This window comes from Euprymna scolopes, chromosome 6 (assembly GCF_053919585.1).
Source record: "Euprymna scolopes isolate OS-2025 chromosome 6, ASM5391958v1, whole genome shotgun sequence".
Taxonomy (NCBI): Eukaryota; Metazoa; Mollusca; class Cephalopoda; order Sepiida; family Sepiolidae; genus Euprymna; species Euprymna scolopes.
This window is the reverse complement of record NC_136487.1, coordinates 94,751,407-94,778,050: the sequence shown is the minus strand read 5'-3', so window position 1 is coordinate 94,778,050 and position 26,644 is coordinate 94,751,407. Positions and strand designations below refer to the sequence as shown.

The 26,644-nt window shown below is 32.8% G+C and overlaps 1 protein-coding gene across 18 annotated transcripts in view; it reads right to left on the bottom strand.

Annotated features, from left to right (window-relative positions):
- Nucleotides 1–260: 260 nt before the first annotated feature.
- Nucleotides 261–26,644, bottom strand: part of LOC145277807 (uncharacterized) — a 262,143-nt gene continuing 235,759 nt past the window's right edge. For all 18 annotated transcript variants that reach the window (XM_080129669.1, XM_080129671.1, XM_080129670.1 and 15 more), the window contains 5 exons: nucleotides 22,417–22,544; nucleotides 17,637–17,772; nucleotides 14,019–14,146; nucleotides 7,236–7,371; nucleotides 261–1,546 (listed from right to left, as the gene is read on the bottom strand). In XM_080129669.1, coding sequence (XP_079985795.1) covers nucleotides 1,533–1,546; nucleotides 7,236–7,371; nucleotides 14,019–14,146; nucleotides 17,637–17,772; nucleotides 22,417–22,544 — 542 coding nt within the window. In that variant the 3' untranslated portion in view covers nucleotides 261–1,532. The remainder of the gene's footprint in view (nucleotides 1,547–7,235; nucleotides 7,372–14,018; nucleotides 14,147–17,636; nucleotides 17,773–22,416; nucleotides 22,545–26,644) is intronic.

The window sequence follows — 26,644 nt, the reverse complement described above, 5'->3', positions numbered from 1 at the left end:
CATACAAAAAATCTATCATTGTTTTATCTAATTATATCACGATCCTTACAAAATATTGTTTTTTGTCTTTTGTAATTGTTAATATGCATGTTGATATTCAAACTGTTGAATTTTTACTAATTTAAACAAATCACCAACGCCACTTTAGCTGTTGAAAGTATTCCACAAGTAAAACTAATATTTTGCGTGATGAAAGTTTTGATATTTAAACATCTTTGGCAATTATATGCATCAGATAAATTAAAAGAATAAAGAAACAATATTGAATGTGATCTTTTTTATTTTATACTTACTGTTTTTGTTTGTTTTTTCTTTTTCTTTTTGTTTTTTCAATCGGGTGTCCAAATTTTTCTGATATTTATAGGTTAATACCTCCTTTTCGAAATTAGTCCATATCGGATCCATGTGTGTATGAAAATAGGAGTTTTCAGTGTTACCAGAAATTGTACAGAAGTTGAAAAGATTCTTTATCAGTATTTTCCCCCTTTTTCAAATGAAAATATTGCATACGCTATCAGAAAATATCGAATTTTCATGTTTTATCTAATTTTATAAGTTTACCAACAAAACAAAACAAAAAGGCCAACAATTTAAAAGGAATTGTTTACAGCAAATTCAGCTTCTCATTTATGCTACTAGCCACTGTGTGTGTGTGTGTGTGTGTGTGTGTGTGTGTGTGTGTGTGTGTGTGTGTGTGTGTGTGTGATTAAAGAAAATCATATTCCGACGAGATGGAAGGAGCAAACCAAGTTATATATTCATCAACGTTTCGTCTTTATTTCAAGACTTCCTCAGGATTATTAAATTGAAGAAAATAAAATACAAGTAGAATCTTTATAATAATAATTATTGCTGCCATTGAAATAAAGTATAGTTGAGTATATAATTGTATAATGATATAGCCCAAATACTAATAATGATTTACTTTGTGGACACACACACAACACACACACACACACACACACACACATATATATATATATATATATATATATATATAGTGTGTGTGTGTGTGTGTGTGTTTTAGTAAAAGAACATGGCTACTTGAATGGATTAGCAACATCCATGTTTTCCTCAGCACAAACTTGGATTCAATGTAAGTTGCTTGTTTTATGTATATATATATACATATATTGGGGGCGGGGGCCTTATACTTATGAAGATGAACAATAGATTTCTGAGGAGCACATGGGGAAAATATCCGAAAGTGACATATTAACTTTGGTTTTTCTTCTATGGGAGAAACGGCCCGTTAAAATGTACCAAGGTTAATGATAGCAATCATCAATGTTTTACCTTGAAAAGTTTGGACTATAAAAAATAAAAAGTATATGCACGAATATATATTTCCTCACACGCACGCACACACACACACACACACACACACGCACACACACATAATTTGGCTACATGTAGCTTCATAGTGCATGTAAACTTGTGAAAAAGTAATCCTTCTATCGTGTAACTGGTCTGCAATGACAAACTTGTGATTGAAGAAATTCTGGTGATCCACTTAAAACAGAAGTTCAGCATTACATGGAATAATCTAAAAGAAAAACAAAAAAAAATCGGTCAAAATTGAATTCTATTCAAATCTCCAAAAATAAAATGTCGTCGGCAAGTTAACAAATGTCCAAACGGAGTCACTAAACAATTTAATAAAGATATTAATATTCTAAGGAAAATTAGTATTAGAAACAATATATAAAAACAAGTTTTCCAAACGAAAATATTTTAAATTAACAACCTTGTTAACAAGTAATCTTTTCTATATATAAAAGTCAATGTTTGTTTGTATGTCATAGAAATTGATATTTTAACAGTTCAAGCATGCAAATAAGTTTCAATAACGGTTAAATCTTTCACAGAATCTAACGAAAATTTCCTTCGATTCAATCTGCAGTCGGTTAGGTCCATAAAATAACTGAACGAAACGAAATTCACTTTTAAATAGATTTTCTTGTTTCATACAAAATTAAACAAAGACTATTTCAGTGACGAATGCATTTAAAAAATGTTTCAACATTTAAATAATTATTTTTATTTGTATCTTTTAACATTTAATATAATTCGGTTCGTTAGACCTATTTGCCAGCATCAACAAGTAGGTTTTAAAAAACACAACCGTGTTGACTGTTTTTTTTTTTGTTTTTTTTTTCATGTTGTAAATGTTATTTTTAACTTTTCCTTCAATGCAAAAAATATAAACATGACTCTATTTCGTGCAGTGGAATGGGGACAAAACCAAATGGTTATATTTAATGCTTTCAAGACAAATTATAAGAAAAAGTATTAACCGCCGACTGCCATGGCTAATAGCATCGTACCTGAGTGCCAAACATTTAAATTCATCAGCGTAACATGAAGAACAAATGCATAAAATATATTGTCAAGTCAACTGAAGAAAAGGTATACTCCTTCTACCAGGCTAGAAAACTTCTAAACACAACTAATATCCTGTATCTCTACAAAACTATCATTTGCCCATGCATGGAGTATGGTTCCCATATTTGGGTTGGTGCACCAACCACTAGTATCTCTTTCTTAGACAGGGTTTCTAAAAAATGCCTTTAATCTAATAAGTCCCGCACTGTTTGTCCACTAGTCGCAATGTTGCATCCCGGCGCTTGTTTCACAACCACTTCACTGAAATGTGTTTCAACAAACTTGCTGCACTTGTGCCCTCTCAATGTAAAGACTCCTCAACAAACCAAACAATCAGCAAAATCCCACTAATTTACTATGGAGGTACTCAGATTCCAGAAAGTTTTCTACTTTAATAGCTTCATTCATCAAACTGCTTGCCTTTGGAATTCTCTCCCTGCTTCCTGCTTCCTTAAGTGTACCAACATGTAGAAACTTCAGTGTTATGTGAACAGACATCTCACTGCACAATTCCCTGTTTAACACGCTCCTATAAATCTCACCTCAAATTCACAGAAGTGCCTTACGTCAATTTGTGGCAATTGGCCATGTGTGAATGAATACATGTGAAGAAAAAAAATGAAATTGTTTCCAACCATCAATATATCTCTACACTAATTGAATACAACTAGAAAATAATAAGAAAGAAAATAGAAAAAAAAAGATGATGTAGTTTTTCAAAAAGTCTTTGTAATATTTTTGGAATTATATACATTGTAATGGGTTGGCTCCTCAATTCTTTGCAGGATGGGCACACACGTGAAAATTTGCAATGTTTCTCAAATACATGACGTTGTTTCCTATAGTTATGTGTCACAGGGCCATTATCTTCATTGAGCCTGATAAGAAACACTTATTTGCCTTTCTTCAATCAACAGATTCTCCTAGCATTTCCGGAAGTATCTTCTATACATGCTGGTTCATAACTGAAGAGTCGAAAACACAAAAAGGAATTTTCACGGTTTACTTATATTGCTGATATAGTGTTGACATTACCGTCTTTACTCTCATGCTCGTTTCTCTGGAGCAATAAATTATCAATACAGTAAGACACTCAGTAAATAGTACATGATACATAAAATAGTACCTGATTCCATAGATTCTGTGCAAGGCCACATTTGGGCTGGTGCATTTGCTACTAGTCTCTCCCTCTTAGACAGGTTCAAAAGAGAATCGCCAACCTAATAGGTCCTGCACTGTCAGCTAGGCTTAAACCGCTGTCCATCGACAAAATGTTGCATCACTCTTCCTGTTTTACAACATTAGGTGCTCCAACAAATTACAAGTCCTTGTACCTCCTAGCCATAAATACCTCTGACAAATTCGACAAGCAGCAAAATTCCACCCCTATACAGTAGAAAACCTTAGATGTAAGAAAGTTTAAGAGTAGTAATTGATGGGCAAAAATCAGAAGCTCACAGTATTAATGCTGGAATCCCTCAGGGGTCCATCCTAGGCCCAACTCTTTTCCTGATCTACATTAATGATCTTCCACATCACATCTTTACATCATTTATAGACATTTAGGCTGATGCCACTACCATCTATGGTAGCACATCTAAGTCAGTAAACGACCAAGTTCTCTCCGATTCTCTCTCCTCTGATCTTGAGCACGTGGTACAATGGGGAAAGGAGTGGCTGGTTACTTTTAATGCATCTAAAACCAAGCTTCTATCTTTACATCATCAACGTTCTGATCCCCATCTGGCATCAGTTGAAATGAATGGCTCTCGTCTTCAGGAGGCCTCAAGTTTTGACAAGCTTCTGGGCTTGATCTTTACTCCTGATCTTAAATAGAACAGGTACATCAAATCTGTTGCCAAGGCCGCTGGAAAAATGGTGGGATCCTTCTATCGATCCAGTAGATATCTCACTGCTGATGCAATTCTCTATCTATATAAGAGCCAGGTATATCTAAGGATGGAATACTGTTGCCACATCTGGGCAGGAGCTGCTAGAAAGGACTTGTCCTGCCTTGATAGAGTTCAAAATAGACTTCGTAGCCTCGTAGGAGATGTCCTTTTCTCCTCCTTACAACCTCTATCTCACAGAAGAGATGTTGCGAGTTTGTCTCTGATGTATCGTTATTTTCATGGAAAGTGTTCGACTGAGCTTCAGTCTATGGTCCCCCCCTCACCAATCTTTCACAAGAAACACTCATCTAGCTGAAACCACTATCAATAATTTCCCCCACTCGTTATCTGTGCATAAACCTAAACGTAGATTCCATGAACAAAGCTTATTTCTTAGAACTGCACGCCTGTGGAATTGTTTTCCGTTTACCTGCTTTCCAGCTGACTACAATATGGTTGTCTTCAAGTCTAACGTAAACAAGTTTCTGATGAGCTGTCCCACTTGTTAACAAATTTACCGAATTCCCATTACTAACGATTACTATATTGTCCAATTGTCTACTGTACACTCTTTAACCCTTATCTTCGAGGCTTTTGGCCTTGATAAATGGTGATGCCTATGTAAAAAAAAAAAAGCCTTCTACTCTAATAGTTTTATCCCCTAAAACGGCTAGACTTTAGAATTCCCTTCCGACTTCCTGTTTCCTTCACTGTACTGACATGCAGAAGTTCAAGTGTAATGTAAACAGACATCTTGCTGCTCAACTCCCTACAAATTATGTCCCAGATAGTAACCCCTACATTAAAGAGGTGTTGTACCTTGTTTGGGGTGAAAATGCATTTAATTTTGTAATGCATCTAAAACCAAGTTTCTATCTTTATATCATCAACGCTCTGATCCCCATCTGGCATCAATTGAAATGAATGGCTCACGTCTTGGGGAGGCTCCATGTTTTAATAAGTTTCTGGGCTTGACTTTTACTCCTAATCTAAAATGGAACATGTACATCAAATCCGTTGCCAAGGTTGCTGGAAAAATTATGGGATCCTTCTATTGATCCAGTAGATATCTCATTGTTAATGCAATTCTCTACCTATATAAGATCAAAGTACGTCCAAGGATGGAGTATTGTTGCCATATCTGGGCAAGAGCTGCTTGAAAAAACTTATCCTGTCTTGACAGAGTTCAAAATAGACTTTGTAGCCTAGTAAGTGATGCCCTTTTCTCTTCCCTGCGACCTCTTTCTCATAGAAGAGACGTTGCAAGCCTGTCTCTGTTTTATCATTATTTTCAAGGCAAGTGCTCGTCTGAGCTCCAATCTATGGTCCCCCCTCGCCAAGCATTCACGAGAAACACTCATCTAGCTAAAACCACTATCAATAATTTCCCGCATTGTTTATCTGTGCCTAAACCTAAATGTAGATTCCATGAACAAAGCTCCTTTCTTAGAACTGCACCTCTGTGGAACTCTCTTCGGTTTGCCTGCTTTCTAGCTGACTACAATTTGATTGTCTTCAAGTCCAATGTAAACAAGTTCTTGATGAGTCGTCCCCTTAAGTAATCCAATTAAAAAATTCACACTACTAACGATTACTATGATATTGTCCCTTTGACCACTATACACTCTTTAACCCTTATCCTCGAATGGCCTCCGGGTCTTGATAAGTAGTGACTCCTTTGTAAAAAAAAAAACATACAATAAAAAAATTAAAAAAAAAAGATGTAACAGGTGCATGCAATAATGCAATAGGTTACTTGGAATATGGTGGATGCTGAATCTAAATGTACTCAATACTCTAAATACAGTTGGTATCATAATTATGGCTGACAAGAGAATATTCTTTTCATTGTTTTGACTCTCAAGTATATATCAGACACAGTTAATCGATCGAGAACCATATCGCTCTATATAAGAACATATAAGATATTAACGCATATATACTGGAGAGTCAAAATAATAAAAAGAATATTCTCTTGTCACAGCCTTAATCATAATATAATTTTATTCTTATTAAGTCTCGTGTTAAATTGAACAGTGCTCAATACCCTAAATAGAATATATGTGAAAGTTGGGAGAGAGTAGGAAGATAGAGATACAAAGGAGATGTAGATGTAAAAAACAAAAAGAGAGGGAAAGGCAAAAGAGTATATTCACTTGTTTACAACCACTTGTTGGGGATATCTCTGCTCTATCGGTATTTTCAAGGCAGGTTTTCTACTGAGATTTAAGTCGTTTGACATAAACACTTGCCTTCCTATAGCCACTATCAACAATTTTTCTTACTTGCTATCTGACTGAAAACTAAACAAAAATTCCATGAGCAAAGCTTCTTTCCTAGAACTGCCTGTCTGTGGAACACAATATCGTGGAGCTGTATCCTATCTGACTAGAATCTGGCTGTTTTCATGTCCAATGTAAACAAATTCTTGTTAAGCCGTCCTCTTACATAATCAAATCTTACCCAATTTCCACTATTATCGATCATCACTGTGATGATTAATCTTTATCCTTGAGTGGCCTCTAGGCCTTGATAAGCCGTGATACGCTAGTTAAAAAATAAAAAATAAAAATAACCACTGTCCCCTTTCATCATCACACATGCACAGCACACAGCTCGGTGTCACTTTGACTGGCTCTAGCAGCCATTTATATGTGTGGGAAGCGGGGGACGGGGGGCTTGTAACCACCTTATCGTTCTTATCAGCTACAATATTTTATTGTTCCTATTCGTTTGTGTCCTCACGATAGCATGGTTAAGCACAAGGTATGTTTTTAATGTGGGGAAAATCCAACCCTCTAAAAGATTGCAATAGTTATTGTTCTCTAATTGAATTAATCTCATATTAAAGATACACTTCTTACAACCTTCAAAGCTTTTAATTATTTTTACATAGTTTTGTTTTTTGATATTAAGCTATGATGTGAGTTAAAATTAATACAACCGTTAGTTTCATACCTTTTGCAACATATACAGACGTAGCCCAATCGCCACCGCAGATAGTGTCTTCTTTCCCAGGACACTTTAAAGTACACTTGTTACTGGCACCATGTTCATCATAGCCGTCGTTTCCACAGTAACATTCCACAGCAAACTGCAATAAAATGTATAAACAAAAAAAACTGATCACAAAGTGAATAATATCATCATCATCACCATTGTCGTCATCGTCGTCGTCCATTTTACATGCTGCCATGCATTAGATGGCTTCAAAAAAATGACTTAAAAACTAACTTATCTTTGACTAGGTCTTTATTTTCCCTTCTTTCTCTCGAGTCCATTTTTAGCACTTGGCCCTCCCTTGTGAACCGAATCAGCTACATCAACTGTTTTACATTTACATTTACTCAAAAACTCTCGTCTACCTTTTCAAAGTGACCAAACTATCATAGTATCCTGTTCTGCACACATCTCTCTATACTGTCAATATTTAATCTTCCACTGAGGTCACCAGAACTAAGCTTCACTTTAAGTCTCATATTAGTGTCCATCATATTATCTTCATAAGAATTTTCTCCATGCAACGCATGCCCTCAACTCTCACTGGCTGGGTTTTATTTTCAAACATCATCGCACTGCATATGCATGTCTGACAGACTATTCCCTTAGTTGTAATGCTCTACTGGTTAGTAATGGCAGAAGTTCACAGAACATACTCTATCGTCTAACTTTTGCACACACACTTGCACATGCTCCACCCTGAACTCCAATGGTATAACAATGGTAACAAAACTTTTCCATCCAGATTTACTTTCTCCACATTTGAGTTCTCATCCATTTCCATTCTCTTGGATTTCTTGCATATAAATTGGTTATCTTCTCTCAACCTATTATTCCAATGCACTTCTTGGGTATCCAATTCTTACAGGTACTACAAAAAAATGAATTGTACCCGACTCCCTTTCCACAAACTGAGCAGAGGAACTTTTCTTTTTTAGGGAACTTTCCAATACTACAACCTGACCATTTTGGGTCGTGGTAACGTTTATTCTTAGACCTTACGTTTTCATAGCATTCCTCCAAGTAGTTCTTGCATTGTCTCATGAGCATCAGCATACAACATCTCTTCTCAACAAGCTTAACCCGAAATTTCCTGGACAATGGTTTTAAGATGCAAATGAAAAGCAATGGACTCGGTACCGAACCCAATAATTGTTATATCATTCAAACACTGCCGTGTTTGTATATATGGTTAAATGCCAGTTTTAGTCATTTAGAACTCCTTTAAAGCTTCACCACTCATTCATTTTTCGACCAAATTTCAAACAGTTATTACAGTTTATAGATCATCTCCTCAGCTATATTGTGAAAAAAAAATTCGATTTTCGTTCAGTAAAACAAAAGTTGTGATGAATTTTCTGGTGTTCAAAATCGTAAAAAAATCTAAGGAGGTGAGCAACGTTTTTTCTGACTGGTTTCCATACCAACTGCGTCACTTCAGCGACTAGAGTTGCTACTAATTCACCGCTCACACGAAAAGAGAAGTAACAAGTGAAACAGAGAGAATGAAAACAGACGAGTCCTGTACATTGTTTTTTTTTTTCATATGTGTATATTATGTTTATGGGGCAAAAAAATAAGATTGAAATTAAACAAAGAACAAGTGAATTTACTGGAAGCCTGGAAAAATCATGGATTACAATAGAAAAATGCGTGCATGAAAAGTATTATGGTTAAGCTTAAACATGAAAAAGAAAAGGACAAGATAATCTAGTAAAAAATGTAATGAATTTATAACTTAAAATATTGCAGCATTAAGAAATTTTTTTCAATTCAATTTAACATTATATAATCAATTGTTTTAATGCTGCAATATTTAAGTTATAAATTCATTATATTTTTTACTAGAATATGTTGTCCTTTTCTTTTTCATGTTTAAGCTTAACGATATTACTTTTCATGCACGCATTTTTCTATTGTGATATAAAATGTTCTGATTGATACCTGGAAAGAAATGGACAGGTGTGATGCGTCCTATCAGTGTAAAAATTAAAACATGTCAGGTGTAAACTGGATGAAGTATTTCTCCTAACAAACACCCCGGATATCATAGCACTAAGTGAGACTAACCTACACTCCTCCATCCCCTCTAACTACTTTAACATGCCTGGATACCTCCCACTCTGCCGTAAGGACTCTGACAGACATATACATGGGCTTGGAGTCTACATTCAAAACATCCTCCCCTTGACTAGAGAAATTAAACTAGAATTGGACGATCAAGCCTTTATGTGTTTTAGACTTAACATGCAACATAACATTAGCTACTTTTATTTTCTCTACCGCTCTCCCTCGACCCAGGACTGTACCCTAATAAACAAAGTCTCTGACAGCATAGATATAGCACTTTCCCTCAACACTAGCGCACAAGTGCATGTATTTGGTGACTTCAATGTTCACTACAGCAACTGGCTTGGATTTTCTACTTACACAGACGCAGCTGGTACCACAACACGTAACTTGATACAGTGATGATCATATTTATTGGCACGGTAAAATAAAAGTTAAATTTTGTCTAATAAATTCTAAAAAAGGGATTAAATTAAAGAAAATAACAAAGTATATTATGTATTTTTAACTGGCCTTTCTGATGCAGCAATCGGATTTTAGAAAAAATAAATAACAAAGGAACAACAAACATAATTGCAAAAAACCCTTGTTCAAAATTATTGGCACGATTTATTTAATAATCAATTGTATAGCCTTTGGCCTTGATTACCTTCCTCAGTCGCTATTCATAGTTTACAACCAAGTTGTTGCACTCTTCAGTAGTAATTTTAGCCCACTCTTCCTGACAATAATCCTCCAATTGAATAAGATTCTTAGGCTTCCTTTGCATTACCCTCAATTTTAATGTTCTCCATAAATTTTCAATTGGATTAAGGTCTGGGCTTTGTGATGGCCACTCCAAAACATTAATATGATTGTCCTCAAGCCATTTCTTAGTCAGTTTAGCCGAATGCTTTGGGTCATTATCTTGCATGAACCACCAACGACGACCAAGTGAGAGCTCTTTAGCAGAGTCTTTCAGGTTTTCATCCAATATTTTAACATAATCTTCCTTTTTTATGCTACCTGTGACCTTAACAAGTCGCCCTGGTCCAGAGGCAGCAAAGGATCCCCAAAACATCAAACTGCCTCCACCGTGCTTCACTGTGGGTATGGTGTTCTTAGGCAGGAAAGCTTCGCCAGATTTTCTGTAAATATAAGACACTTTATTATGGCCAAATAACTCTATTTTCGTTTCGTCAGTCCATAGAACACGTTTCCAGAATGCAACATCTTTATCAATATGACGTTTTGCAAAGGCTAGCCTTGCTTTCAGGTGCATAGGCTTCAATAAGGGAGTCTTTCTCGGACGACATGCTTTTAAACCAGCTCTCTTCAAAACTCTACCAACTGTATGTCGAGATACATTCACTCCAGGGGTGCTCTGTTCATCAACAATCTCCCCAACAGAGATCCTTGGGTTTTGTTTTACTTGTCGAACAATTTTCCGTTCATCTCTTGGGGAAAGAATCCTTTTTCTCCCTCTACCCTCTAAACTCATAACGTGGCCTTGCGATTTGAACTTGTTTATTATGGCTCTAACAGTGGATTTGGGAAGGTTTAGCTTCTTTGAAATCTTATCATAGCCCTCCCCATTGGTATGGCATGCTACAACAAGCTTCCTGACGTCTTCGCTGTGTTCCTTAGTTTTAACCATGGCGATTGAAAATTATAATTTAGTCACTTATAATAGTTTAAATAAATCGCTATCTAAAAATTATCTGAAAAAAATTATTCACTGAATTAGCGTTAAACAAGCATAATATGGCTATAAAAAAGTTCAGAAAGCACGTAAACCGGAAATTGATTGATATTATACTGATACTAAAAGAAAAACAAAGCCGTGCCAATAATTTTGAACAAGGGTTTTTTGCAATTATGTTTGTTGTTCCTTTGTTATTTATTTTTTCTAAAATCCGATTGCTGCATCGGAAAGGCCAGTTAAAAATACATAATATACTTTGTTATTTTCTTTAATTTAATCCCTTTTTTAGAATTTATTAGACAAAATTTAACTTTTATTTTACCGTGCCAATAAATATGATCATCACTGTATCTATCTATATCTCATTCCCTATCACAGATAGTTACGGTTCCAACCCGTTTCCCAGACCAGCAAGAACAACATGCATCACTTCTAGATCTGTTTCTGACCACAGTTCCCGATGACTGTGTAACGAATGCCCACAGCCCTCTTGGGAACACCGATCATGCAGTGATAATGGTTGAAATCGCCATAAACTCTAGAGCTAAAACTGAAGAGCCAATGCTCAAAACAACGAGATATTATAAAAAGACTGATTGGGAAGCCATCAGGGACCTCATCAGGGACGCTCCATGGCAAAATATCTTTTAACTTCCTGCTGAACATTGCACAAATGAGACCACTGAATGGTTCAAAACAGCAATTGAAGCACATGTTCCCACACGCAAATTTTATAGCAAACCCCACTCTACTCAATGGTTCACCTCAACTTATCCCGGCTATGCTATTAAAAAAGTGTGCCGCCGAAGTAGCTCCAGTTCTCTCCAAACTTTACAACAAATGCCTTAATGAATCTTGTTTTCCTGCCTGCTGGAAAACTGCTTCTGTAGTGCCAGTTTTCAAGAATCCTGGCGAAAGAACTGACCCAGTAAATTATCGCCCCACTTTTTGCCAAAATATTTGAGACCATAATTAACCAAGCTCTAGTCCATCATCTTACAGATGCTAAACTTCTGACCGACCAACAATATGGATTTAGGCAAGCCCGTTTCACAGCAGACATCCTAACTGTAATCTCAGAACGTATATACCAGTCACTGGACAAAGCGGGGGAGGGTAGAGCGGTAGCTCTAGATATATCTAAGGCTTTTGACACGGTATGGCATGAGGGTCTTCTCAAGAAAATCAGATCATACGGCATCACTGGAAGAATACATAACATAATTAGATCCTTCTTAGATAAGAGAAAAATCCAGGTTGTCCTTGGCGGTCGTACATCTAAACAATATGATATAAATGCGGGGTCTATCCTTGGACCTCTGTTATTCCTAATATTCATAAATGACCTCCCTGACAAAATTGTCTGTGAGGTGGGTATGTATGCTGATGACACCACGCTCTATAACAGACACGACAGGAAAATAAATGAACAAATATCTAAAGAAATGGCAGAAACACAAGAGGAAGACTTCCGATCCATAGTGGAATGGGGACAAAAATGGTTGGTTACCTTCAATGCTGCCAAGACTAAACTTGTTTCCTTCAATAATTGCAAGAAACCTTCCCTACCACCAATAGCAATGGCCAATGACTTTTTATCTGAAAGTACATCTTTTAAACTCCTCGGCCTAACGTTCACAGGAAACATGAGTTGGAACAATTACATTGAGAACATTGCCAGGACCGCTGCGAAGAAGGTGGGTGCTCTCTACCATGCTAAAAAGCTATTAACGCCTGAAAGTATCCTATACCTCTATAAGGGCACCATTCGCCCATGTATTGAGTATTGTTGTCATATTTGGGCTGATGCATCTGCCACTAGTCTCTCGCTTCTAGACATGGTTCAAAAGAGAGTCGGCAATCTGATAGATCCTGAACTGTCAGCTAAACTTCAGCCTCTGTCACATCGACGAAATGTTGCATCCCTTTGCCTGTTCTACAAGTACTTTAACGGTGATTACTCTGATGAACTGCAAGCACTTGTACCCCCTAAACGTAAATACACCTGACAAACCCGACAAGCAGCTAAATCCCACCCCTTCACAGTAGAGATCCCTAGATGCAAGAGAGCCTTCTACTCCAGTAGTTTCTTCCCAAGAACAGCTAGACTTTGGAATTCCTTTCCAGGTATCTGCTTCCCTGACTGTACTGACATGCAGAAGTTCAAGTGCAACATGAACCAACATCTTGCTGCCCAACTTCCTACACTAACTTATGTCCCTGATAGTAGCTCCCTACAACAAAGTGGCAATGTGCCTTGTTTGGGGTGAAAATGCAATAAAAAAAAATTTTTTTTTAAGTATGTTTCTAATGACGTTATTGAATATGTGCAGCAGCATGGCAAGTTGTAAACGTTGGGATCAAAAGAGAGAAACTTCACTAGTTTATTTTTTAAATCACAACTTTATAATATATAAAAATCGATTGAATATTAACTCTATAATAATATATATGATATCTGCAAGAATTAAAATATCATATTTAAACGTATTTTACAATATGGCTACGCTGGGAGTCTCTGCTTAGCTTGGATAAATACTTTTGCAGTTTTAACAAAAGAGCTACAGTAATATCAGAACGTCCACATTAATGCTGAATATCTACAGAATGCCAACATCAATACATTACATATGAATCCCTTTGGAATTTCCACAGGTCCTGCTAATTATCATTATTGTTACTATTATTATTAAACAGAGTAATGGACCAATTCAAATATTTTTTAAATAAACAAAAAACCTATTAAAAGAGAAGACAGACAAAAGCATGCAACAAATGTTGATATTACAATAATATTTCTTTCTCTCTCTCTCTCTCTCTCTCTCTCTCTCTCTCTCTCTCTCTCTCTCTCTCTCTCATTATTTGCTCACTCACTCATTTTATTGAGATACATTTTACACACAGCACTACTTTAGTGTGCAAAATAAATTGTTATGAAGAATTCAAATTTTGAAATAAAAAGCGGCAGTAAATCATTAAATACGTACCTGGAGACCAGCATATTTAAAATTATGTTGGAAGCATAACTCTCGACACATTTTTATGGTCATGTTTTTATTGGATTCTTGAAATTGTAGAGCTCTGTTTTTATTGTCAGCAAAACATCCAATGTAACCTGAATGAAAAAAAATAATAATATCATTACTACTTACACAGACATCATCAATATTTTTAAGTCATTAGTATTTAGAAGTTTTAACTCAACAGTACTGGTCACATAAATTAATTTTAAAAAATATTCTTAGCGGTTACCGTATACAAACAACATGTAGGCTATGCGTGGGTATATGCTGTAGTAGTCATAAATATTGACATTTTTGTATGCTGTAGTAGTCATAAATATTCACAGTTTTATGCTGTAGTAGTCATAAATATTGACATTTTTTTATGCTGTAGTAGTCATAAATATTGACATTTTTTATGCTGTAGTAGTCATAAATATTCACAGTTTTATGCTGTAGTAGTCATAAATATTGACATTTTTTTATGCTGTAGTAGTCATAAATATTGACATTTTTTATGCTGTAGTAGTCATAAATATTGACATTTTTATGCTGTAGTAGTCATAAATATTGACATTTTTTTATGCTGTAGTAGTCATAAATATTGACAATTTTTTATGCTGTAGTAGTCATAAATATTGACATTTCTTTATGCTGTAGTAGTCATAAATATTGACATTTTTGTATGCTGTAGTAGTCATAAATATTCACAGTTTTATGCTGTAGTAGTCATAAATATTGACATTTTTTTATGCTGTAGTAGTCATAAATATTGACATTTTTGTATGCTGTAGTAGTCATAAATATTCACAGTTTTATGCTGTAGTAGTCATAAATATTGACATTTTTTTATGCTGTAGTAGTCATAAATATTGACATTTTTTATGCTGTAGTAGTCATAAATATTGACATTTTTATGCTGTAGTAGTCATAAATATTGACATTTTTTTATGCTGTAGTAGTCATAAATATTGACAATTTTTTATGCTGTAGTAGTCATAAATATTGACATTTCTTTATGCTGTAGTAGTCATAGATATTGACATTTTCTGTGATGTAGTAGTCATAAATATTGACATTTCTTATGCTGTAGTAGTCCTAAATATTGACATTTTTTATGCTGTAGTAGTCATAAATATTGACATTTTCTATGATGTAGTAGTCATAAATATTGACATTTTTATGCTGTAGTAGTCATAAATATTGACATTTTTGTATGCTGTAGTAGTCATAAATATTGACATTTTTATGCTGTAGTAGTCCTAAATATTGACATTTTTTATGCTGTAGTAGTCATAAATATTGACATTTTTTTATGCTGTAGTAGTCATAAATATTGACATTTTTGTATGCTGTAGTAGTCATAAATATTGACATTTTTATGCTGTAGTAGTCATAAATATTAACATTTTTATGCTGTAGTAGTCATAAATATTGACATTTTTTATGCTGTAGTAGTCATAAATATTGACATTTTCTATGATGTAGTAGTCATAAATATTGACATTTTTATGCTGTAGTAGTCATAAATATTGACATTTTTTATGCTGTAGTAGTCATAAATATTGACATTTTTTATGCTAGTAGTCATAAATATTGACATTTTCTATGATGTAGTAGTCATAAATATTGACATTTTTATGCTGTAGTAGTCATAAATATTGACATTTTTTTATGCTGTAGTAGTCATAAATATTGACATTTTTATGCTGTAGTAGTCATAAATATTGACATTTTTTATGCTGTAGTAGTCATAGATATTGACATTTTTTTATGCTGTAGTAGTCATAAATATTGACATTTTTTATGCTGTAGTAGTCATAAATATTGACATTTCTTTATGCTGTAGTAGTCATAAATATTGACATTTTTTATGCTGTAGTAGTCATAAATATTGACATTTTTTATGCTGTAGTAGTCATAAATATTGACAGTTTTATGCTGTAGTAGTCATAAATATTGACAGTTTTTTATGCTGTAGTAGTCATAAATATTGACATTTTTGTATGCTGTAGTAGTCATAAATATTGACATTTTTTATGCTGTAGTAGTCATAAATATTGACAGTTTTTATGCTGTAGTAGTCATAAATATTGACATTTTTGTATGCTGTAGTAGTCATAAATATTGACATTTTTTTATGCTGTAGTAGTCATAAATATTGACATTTTTATGCTGTAGTAGTCATAAATATTGAAATTTTTTTATACTGTAGTAGTCATAAATATTGACATTTTTTATTCTGTAGTAGTCATAAATATTGACAATTTTTTATGCTGTAGTAGTCATAAATATTGACAATTTTTTATGCTGTAGTAGTCCTAAATATTGACATTTTTTATGCTGTAGTAGTCATAAATATTGACATTTTTTATGCTGTAGTAGTCATAAATATTGACATTTTTATACTGTAGTAGTCATAAATATTGACAGTTTTTTATGCTGTAGTAGTCATAAATATTGACAGTTTTTTATGCTGTAGTAGTCATAAATATTGAATGGGTCAAGGGGACCCGTTGAGTGGTAATTGACCGTGACAACCCGACCCTCTTTGCGTTTGGATATTTATTGTCTTTACTGACGAGGGAATTTAGTCTGAAATCGTTGGCTGGAAGAGGGGTGGGCGACGAGGCTCGTTCAAATGGAAACCTCTTTTCTCTTCAATAATTGTAAAGGTCGTTTTTTATCATTTCTTTTTTTTTTCTTTTGTGTCCGGGCGTTCAGAGTTCAGCGGGACATTACTGGACCCCCCCCCCCCCGAAACAAAGGCGCGACCGCTGACCGGTTGACCATCACTCGTGGGCGTGTTGGGAGGGAGGGGTTGCAGCCAACCGATATTGATAAAATGTGAAGTAAAGATCAGCACACTCACACTTGGCCACGCGTCTCGGCGACACCCCATTTCCCCCGAGGACACGCGCCTCTGAACTTTTTCTTCCCTGTATACTGATGATAGAAAAGCAAAGTACTTTGTTAAAAAACGCCAGCCCGATCTGTATACCTAAGTCAGTTGTGTATATGCTATTTGTAAAGTTGAAAGCAATAATTATTCTATGTTAAGAAAAGCCAGTTAAGTTTTGACTTCTTTTCTTTGTTTGTAAACGCCATTGTTGAGTGCAGTCTATTTTTCAGACGGCTCAGTTGACAGTTTGGAAGCCGGATCAAAGGTGCAAACAGTGAACGGACCACGGCGGCAGGGCCGAACTCGACCACTAGACGAGAATACAGGTAATGCGCCAGGGATCGGCATCGGTTGTACCTATCACCCAAGCCTGTGCATCTGAGCAGCCCTGTAGGGATTACATATATACAAAAATCTACCAAAAGTACCATGCAAAGTTGCCTTCCTACTCTTCATTTACCCATTTCGTCACCTTCATCTCTCCTTTAAGCTTGTTGTATCATCCAGCAAGATACACAAAATGTCCCAAGAATTTTATAGCTCTAGTAATGAACAGTGACAGAGTGTTTATTTTATTTTGTCTATTTCCACTGACAGATCGCCTTAATTTAAGAAAAAGAAAAATGGATTCAAATTTTAAGCATTTGTCCATAAATAATGGATTTGAAAAAAAGTTTTAAAAAATAAAATAAAGCACATACCCCCAATGTGGTAGACAGAAATGACATCGACTCCACCACACCTGGTTAATGATTCTCCTGCACATTCCTTGTCACATCCAGATATTGTATTGTTTTCATCATCAAGTTCATTCATGCAGATGCAGATATTTGAGTCCTAAAATAACAGATTGAAGAAAAAAGTTTTATTTATTTATGAACTTCTTTTTTATAAATGTAATCATTAATATTTTTATTCATAAACTAATTTATTAATAAATTTCTTTTTTAATAAATTCTATTATTAATAATTCCATTATAATTAAATTTCTTTATTAAGAAATTTCTATATTAAGAAATTTCTTTTTTAATAATATTTATTTAATAAATTTCATTATTCATAATTTCTTTATTAATATATTTCATTATTAATAAATTTTATTATTAAAAAATTTCTTTATTAATAAGGTCCTTTTAGTAATATAGTTTTATTAATAACTTTTATTGATACAAATTTCCTTATTAATAAACTTCCTTATTAATAAATTTCATTATTAATAAATTTCATTATTATTAAATTTGTTTACTCATAAGTTTTTTTACTTGTGCACGTTTGTTCCAATTATTAAGGGTACCAGTATTTAAATGTCTATGCATTAGCGGTTAATATGTATATACTTTTTTTCTGTTAGCATTAATGTCTCCTGCAGACAGCGATGCCATTTTGGAGAATTTTTGGAGTGTTCGTTTATCTAGGGATTCCGGAATATAAGAATGTCAGCTCTCAACCAATGAGATTATGCAGAATCTGGCTGGGAAGACGTTATTATTAATGAGTTGGAGAAGCGTAAACTAATGGTAATATCTAAGTGTTTATGATCAAGTTACAAAGGGTGAAACCTCATATCTGTCGAAAGTGAAAATTCCTCCTGGTGATGAATGGAGGCGGTGGGAGGACTTCACATTTAGAGGAAAATATAAAAACCACTTCCTCTAAAGATGGTTGTGATTGTGATAGTATTTCTCCTAGGATGAAATTTAGGATTTTATTATAACAATTAAATGTGTCTAAACTGTCATTCTAAAGTTACATAAGATAGTGACTAATAGTGTAGACATAATAAATTTGTATAGGGCATCCGTTGCTGCAATCAAAATATTATATAATGAGATGAAATTTATTAACAAAAAAAACATATTAGCAATAAAATTTATTAATGATAAAATTTATCAATACTGCAATTTATTAATGAAGAAATTATTAATAATGAAATTTATTACTAATGAAATTTATTAATAAAGAAATTATTAATTATAAAATTTATTAATTATGAAATTTATCGATAATGCAATTTATTAATAAAGAAATTATTAATTATAAAATTTATTAATAATGAAATTTATTAATAAAGAACTTTAGAATTAAAAATAATTATTGGGTAATAATATTGTAAGCAAAACATTTATTTACAATGAATATACTAACAAATAAATATATTAACAAAATATTGTTTTACATAGAAATTTATTTATAATGAAATTTATTTATAATTTTTTATTTTATTATTTTTATCAATAATTAAATTTATTAGCAAAATAATTTATTAATAATTAAATTCATAATTAATGAAATTTCTAAATAAAGAAATTTATTAGTAATGAAATTTATTTATAATGAAATTTAAATTATTAATAAATTTCATTATTAATATATTTTTTATTAATAATGAAATTTTTTATTAAGAAATTTATTAATAAAGAGATTTATTAATGATTTAATTCATAATTAATGAAATTTATTAATAAAGAAATTTATTAGTAATAAAATTTTATAATAATGAAATTTATATTATTAATAAATTCCATTATTAATATTTTTTATTAATAAATTTCTTTATGAATAAAGTTCATTATTTATAAATTTCTTTCCTAATAAATATTTTTTTAAATAATTTCCTTTATTAATGAATTTTATTATTTTATAATAAATTTCTTTGATAATATATCTCTTCACTAATAAATTTTATTGTTGATAAGTTTTTTTAATAAATTTCCTTGTTGATAAATTTAATGGCAAATAATTCTCTTTATTAAGAAGTTTCTTTATTAATAAATTTCTTTATTCATAATTTTATTATTACAAAATTATTTTTTCATAAATTATCTTGTTAATAAAATTCTTTGTTTATAAATTTCTTTATGAATTATATTTTTTATTTAATGATTTCATTATAAATAAATTTCATTATAAATAAATTCAATATTAACAAATTTCATTCCTAATAAAATTCAATAATAATAATTGTCATTATTAATAAATTCTAGTATTTATAAATTTTATTATAACTTAATTATTTATTAATAGATTTCATCATTAGTAAATGTTATTATTAATTAATTTTATTATAAATAAATGTCTTTGTTAATTATTTTTTAACAAATCTGTTTGTTTATAATTTATTTTCAAATATTTTTCTTTGTTAATAAATTTCTTTATTAATATATTTCATTATTTATAAATTTCATCATTTATAAATTTTATTATTAATAAATTCATTTATTAATACATTTCATTATTAATAAATTCATTACTAATACATTTCATTATTAATAAATTTCATTACTAATAAATTTCATTATTAATAAATTTCATTACAAATAAATATCTTTATTTATAAATTTCAGTATTAATATATTTCATTATTTATAAATTTCATCATTTATAAATTTTATTAGTAATAAATTCATTTATTAATAATTTTCACTATTAATAAATTTCATTACTAATAAATATCTTTGTTAATAAATCGATGAATTACGATTGTAAATTGTGTTTTCTTTAATGTGAATATTTGTATCTTTAGAACAAATGTAAAAACATTCTGATGAATACTCCAAATATCAAACTTAAATAAAAAAAAAAAAAGATGCATCTCTTATCTTGTTTTTTTTTTATTCTAATGTATAAGGTGAAATCTCTTCTTTTTTTTTGTTATCGTTAGCTTTCTTCTTACAAATCGATATGATGATGATAAGGAGGAGGGGGAGGAGGAAAAGGAGGGGGTATATGGTGCAGTTCCACACAATTCTTATTCATTGGTTCTTTTGATGGATAATGCTCCATGTGAAAACGAAATGTTACATGAAATTGTCCACCAGCTCCCAAGCCAGGTACAGAAGGGGAGCAATCCCTGATTTTGAATGTCGGACTATGCATGTGTCATCTGTTATTTGTACTTCAAAATTGAAGACCTTGGAAATGAATTAAAGGTGATAACTTTGATCTGGTTCAAGAGAGAAAACTGCTGAACATTCTAAGCTAACATCTTGAATGGGTGAATAGGAGTTTTAGAGAAAGGAGCAGCTCATTCTGCAATATAAACGAAGTAGCTTCTGTCCTACATATAAAATATAAATAAAAGAATGAAAAATATTCTTTTCAATTGAATATATACGTTTTGTATCTAAACAAAAATAAAAAGAAAAACAGATTGATATTTATTGGAGCGGTTTGATATATAATCTTTATATGAGAAAAAGTGAGCAGAAGTAGAAAAATGAGGTTTTTTTTTGTTTTGTTTTTTTTAAGTAGAGTTTGACAATAAATCAGAAATGCCAATGAATCATTGCTATACAACCAGTTATATGCTGGTTGAAAGAAGCAGTTCGACTTAGAGTAGGGACGAGCTAAATTACATTATTGTAGAAATAGACAAAGTCAAAAGTATGTTCGTATGTTGGGATGAAAGGTGAAAGTATGTTGAGTGTAGAACAGCTGAAAGTGAAGAAAGGGGTCGAGAAAAGTTAAAATTGTTTGAAACAAAAGAAGTGTTGCTATGTCCATATGTAAGTAGACAAGCTGTCGCTATATTTAAAAAAAAGTTTCCTGACTTGTGTTGCTCATTGAGATGCCAGTAGTCAGTATTTCCTCATCAAGAATATGTGTAGCAGTTTCTGTGTTGAGAATGACATAGGTTTCTGTGGCAAGTTGGGGCTCTCACTGCATCTTATTGAGGAGAGCACAAGGGCACTTGCTTATATAGATAAGACAAATATGTGCCCGTCTCCAGGAGGCGATCTCTTTCTGATTGGCTGATGTTTAATATAGACAACCAATCTAAATTGAATATTTTGAATCAATCAGTATTAATCATTTCAACCAAGTAAACATTGAATATTTCAGAGATCGTTTCTCAACAGATGATGATAATAATGCAGAGGAGGAGGAGGAGGGAGGAGAAGGAGGATGAGAAAGAAGAGGAGGAAACAGTGTAGTTCCACACAAATTATCATTTGGCAAGGTCCAATTAAGGAATCTGAAATGCAGAATGACTAACTAAATAAAGTGACACTTTTGCTTTTACAATATCATTTACTTCCGGTTAACAATGCAACTTTTTTACATGCAGATTATGCATCTACAATTTTTATTCGGATAAAAAAGTTAAATCAGCAAAAAATCATTTCCTATTAGAATTAAAATTAAAAAAAAGCAAATCACGTTTTTATAATTTTAAAATCATAAATATGTTTTAATTTAATTTATATTCTTTTTAACTATAAATATATTTTGTAATTTTATTTATATTTTAATCATTTTTTAAATATAAATATATTTTTGAATTTAATTAATATGTTTTATATATTTTAAAACTCTAAATATATATTTTTTTAATTTAATCAGAAGTTTTATGAAGATTTTTTTTTATGTAAAAACAATGTACTTTGCAAGAAATAAACTTCTTGCAAAGTAAATTTTTTTGTAAGAAAGAAAGAAATAAAACAAAAACAATGACCTCTAAAACTCTGGATTTACACTTACTGTGAGAGCTGCAAATTCAGTTCCATACTTTTGGCATTCGCTTTTACAAAAAGGAATCGTCATGTTTTCATTTTTAAACTGCTTAACAATGCTTTCATTTTTAGCCATTTCAAAGCATCCGAGGTGACCTGTAAAAAATAAAATAGTTTTATCTATCTCCTTAACACAGTAGAAGGTGTGACACAAGGTCAGAAAGTGGAATTTGAAATCAGTACCTTAGAAAAGGAGTATTTTGAACGAAAAAATAGGTAGGGTAGGGGCGCCTCAGACGATTAACAATCATGTAACTCCTTCTCAAAACAGGAGAAAATAAAGCCTGTGAAGGTAAACCTTTTAGAACTGCACAGAATCATACAGAGAAGACGCCACCGTCTAAAATGTCGGAGATTCTGTTGGTCTAATGTGAGAAATGATGCCACAAAAATTAATTTATTATTTATTTGTTAAAAAAGGGCAGATCTAATTTTAAACAAAAGAAGATCAAAACATTTAGAGCTACAGCTTGACGCCATCTGTATAATTGGTTGATTCAGTGTAAAAATGGGTCACTTCGATTTTATAATGAAACATGGCAGGTCTCATTTGATAGGTTAGACTATCATTTTCATTTTCTAATCATGTATTTTTACAATTTCTCTATCACATTTACTATTAATAAAGTGTTAAGTGAAAACTTTTCTGTGCGTTTGATCTGTCCAAACACTAAAAAGTGAAACATTTTCTGTGCGTAAAAAGTATGAATAAATAATCGTGTTGTATCTTTTGATATAAAATCGGTTCCAAATTCAAATAAAATAAATATAAGAAAATTTATCTTAATAAGAAGCGTTAAAAACACCACACAAACTTCTCTAAAAAAAACTGTGGTTCTTAAATCGATAAAAAAATCAATGTTCATTAAAAAAAATACGTTTGATGTCGATTTCAACTAAAAGCAATGATATCTACTGATTTATCATGTCTCAATTAATTGCATATTACTGCATTATTTAATAAAACAAGAATTTCCAAGCCTTTTTTTTATAATAAACACTTCGTCATATTTGTTTGAGACACATGATGTAAAAACAAGGGAAGTAACTCGTATTTTTAAATTGGCCTAAGATTTCCAGTTTGTAGAAAATAATTATCTCCCTTGTTAGGATAAGACCTCTCTGTTATATTTTTAGCAAAACTTTCAATTTTTGCTAATTTTCTTGGAAAATTATTTTCAATAATTAATTTTCTACCTTACGTTTTTCGCAATTTTTTATTATATTTATTATTGCGACATGACAATTAAATAAATAATACTGGTTTTACTTGAAAGTCAATATTTCGATTTTCAAATTTCACTCTAATAATGAAGATGCACCGAAACTGTTAAAGATTTGGAGCTAACTTATGAGAGCCGATTTCTACATTGTATAAAGAAAGAATACAAAATCTCAGCTGTGCACACTTGTATCAACAAATTGTAAGCACAACAAAGTATTTCAAGTAGCGGTTTGAATAACATACGCATTCTTCACATCTAATAAACACTACTTAAACCAACTTGTGGGAGAAAATATGCACATAATTAGCTATCCATACTCATACATCAGCAGGAGCTGGAATATGCTGAAAATATTACAATTAAAATATTTCAAACTTCCAACCCCTTTATAACTTCGGATGTTTGGTAAATAAAACGTATATAATTTATTTGAATTTGTTAATTTATTTAATTTGAATTATTTCTTCTTTAAGGAGAGATGTAGGGTCATCGATAAGGTCACCAAATTTAAGCACTTCTGACTTTTTCCTTTGAGAATAACTAAAAGAAAAACCTTTCCAATATCGTCCTTAAACTCCTGACACAAAGATGTTTGATATTATTAGGATCAATTAAGACAAAAAATCCTATGTTCATTTTAGAAATATAATCAGCTTTTTCCTTTTTATTCTTTTTGTGTTTTTTGCTTTTGGGTTTTTTGGGGTTTTTTTAATAAAGAAAGTTCAGGGAAATTCTACTATTATTAAGCAATAGAGTGTTACTACTGCTGAACAAAGTAAGATTATCAGGCATATGTGTGCAGTATATACATTATGCATAAGAATTAAACTTGATCGGAGAAGGTTACATGGTAAAAATGATATGAGAATGGATGTGTAAGTGTTTAATACAGGCTTAGATATGATGTCTTCAGAGGAAAATTAAACCTGGACATTTTAAGGCTGGATATAAGTGCAGAACCGGAGACTTTGTTGGTTTGGTCACATTGAAAGAATGGATGAGAATGTTTTGGTTAGTGAAAAATGAACACTGTTTTTAAAAAATGGGATTACTCTGTACACTTCAAAAAACTTGTTGGAATGGCTGCAGGGACAGTTTCACAATTGTCTCATCAGATGTGTGGTCGTGAATGACTCACATTTGCTTAAACTTAATCGCCAGATTTTATCTGGCGATTAAGTTTAAGCAAATGTGAATGAATCTTGCTTTCTGGGTTGTTGGAAAACTGCTTCTGTGGTACCAGTATTCAAGAATTCTGGCGAAAGAACTGACCCATTAAATTATCGCCCTATTAGCCTCCTCCCACTTTTTGCCAAAATATTTGAGACCTTAATTAACCATGCTCTAATCCAGCACCTTACAGATGCTAAACTTCTGACCGACCAACAATATGGATTTAGACAAGCCAGTTCCACAGCAGACATCCTCACTGTAATCTCTGAACGCATATACCATTCACTGGACAAAGCAGGAGAGGGCAGAGCGGTAGCTCTAGATATATCTAAGGCTTTTGACAGGGTATGGCATAAGGGTCTCCTCAGGAAGATTAGATCATACGGTATCACTGGTAGAATACATAACATAATTAAATCCTTCTTAGATAAGAGAAAAATCCAGGTTGTCCTCGACAGTCGTACATCTAAACAATATGATATAAATGCGGGAGTGCCCCAGGGATCTATCCTTGGACCGCTACTGTTCCTGATATTCATAAATGACCTCCCCGACAAAATTGCCTCTTAGATTGGTATATATGCTGATAACACCACACTCTATAACAGGTATGACAGGAAAACAAATGAACATATATCTAAAGTAATGGCAGAAACACTAGAGGATGACCTCCAATCAGTAGTGGAATGGGGACAAAAATGGATGGTCACGTTCAATGCCGCCAAGACTAAACTTGTTTCATTCAATAATTACAAGAAACCTTCTCTACCACCTACAGTAATGGCCAACGACTCTTTATCTGAGAGTACATCTTTCAAGCTCCTTGGCCTAACGTTCACAGGAAACATGAGTTGGAACAATTACATCGAGGGCATTGCCAGGGCCGCTGCAAGGAAGGTAGGCTCTCTCTACCGTGCTAGAAAACTACTAACACCCGAAAGTATCCTGTACCTCTATAAGGCAACGATTCGCCCATGTATGGAGTATTGCTGTCATATTTGGGCTGGTGCATCGGCTACTAGTCTCTCGCTCCTTGACAGGGTTCAAAAGAGAGTCGCAAATCTGATAGGCCCTAAACTGGCATCTAAGCTTCAGCCTCTGTCCCATCGACGAAACGTTGCATCCCTCTGCCTGTTCTACAAGTATTTTAATGGTGAATGCTCTGACGAACTGCAAGCATTGTGCCCCCACGACGTGAACACCCTTGACAGACCCGACAAGCTGCAAAATCCCACCGCCACACTGTAGAGATCCCTAGATGTAAAAGATCTTTCTACTCTGGTAGTTTCTTCCCCAGAACCGCTAGACTTTGGAATTCCATTCCAGGTCCCTGCTTCCCTAACTGTACTGACATGCAGAAGTTCAAGTGCAACGTGAACCAACATCTTGCTGCCCAAATCCCTACATAGTACCCCAGTAGTTGTTTTCCCCTGATAGTAGCCCCCTACACCAAAGTGGCAATGTGCCTTGTTTGGGGTGAAAATGTAATAAAAAAATTTTTTTTTAAATCTGTGAGATCGCCTCAAAGATAATATCCATAAAAAATAATCCTCAAACTCTTCCTTAACAATCAAAATCAGGGAATTACCAAGAGAAGGGTGCATCAGACAGTTTCACATGTCAAAACTAGATGTGCTTCTTATTGGACAGCAATAAAACAAAGACTGTTGGTTATTTATGAGTGTAACTTGGTGGACAAGCCAGGTTAAGATTTAAGTTTATTTCTACCAAATATGGTTGGATTGCATTTTGGGCGTGTCACCCTGTATAATCCATATACAAAGAGTTTGAATGCAA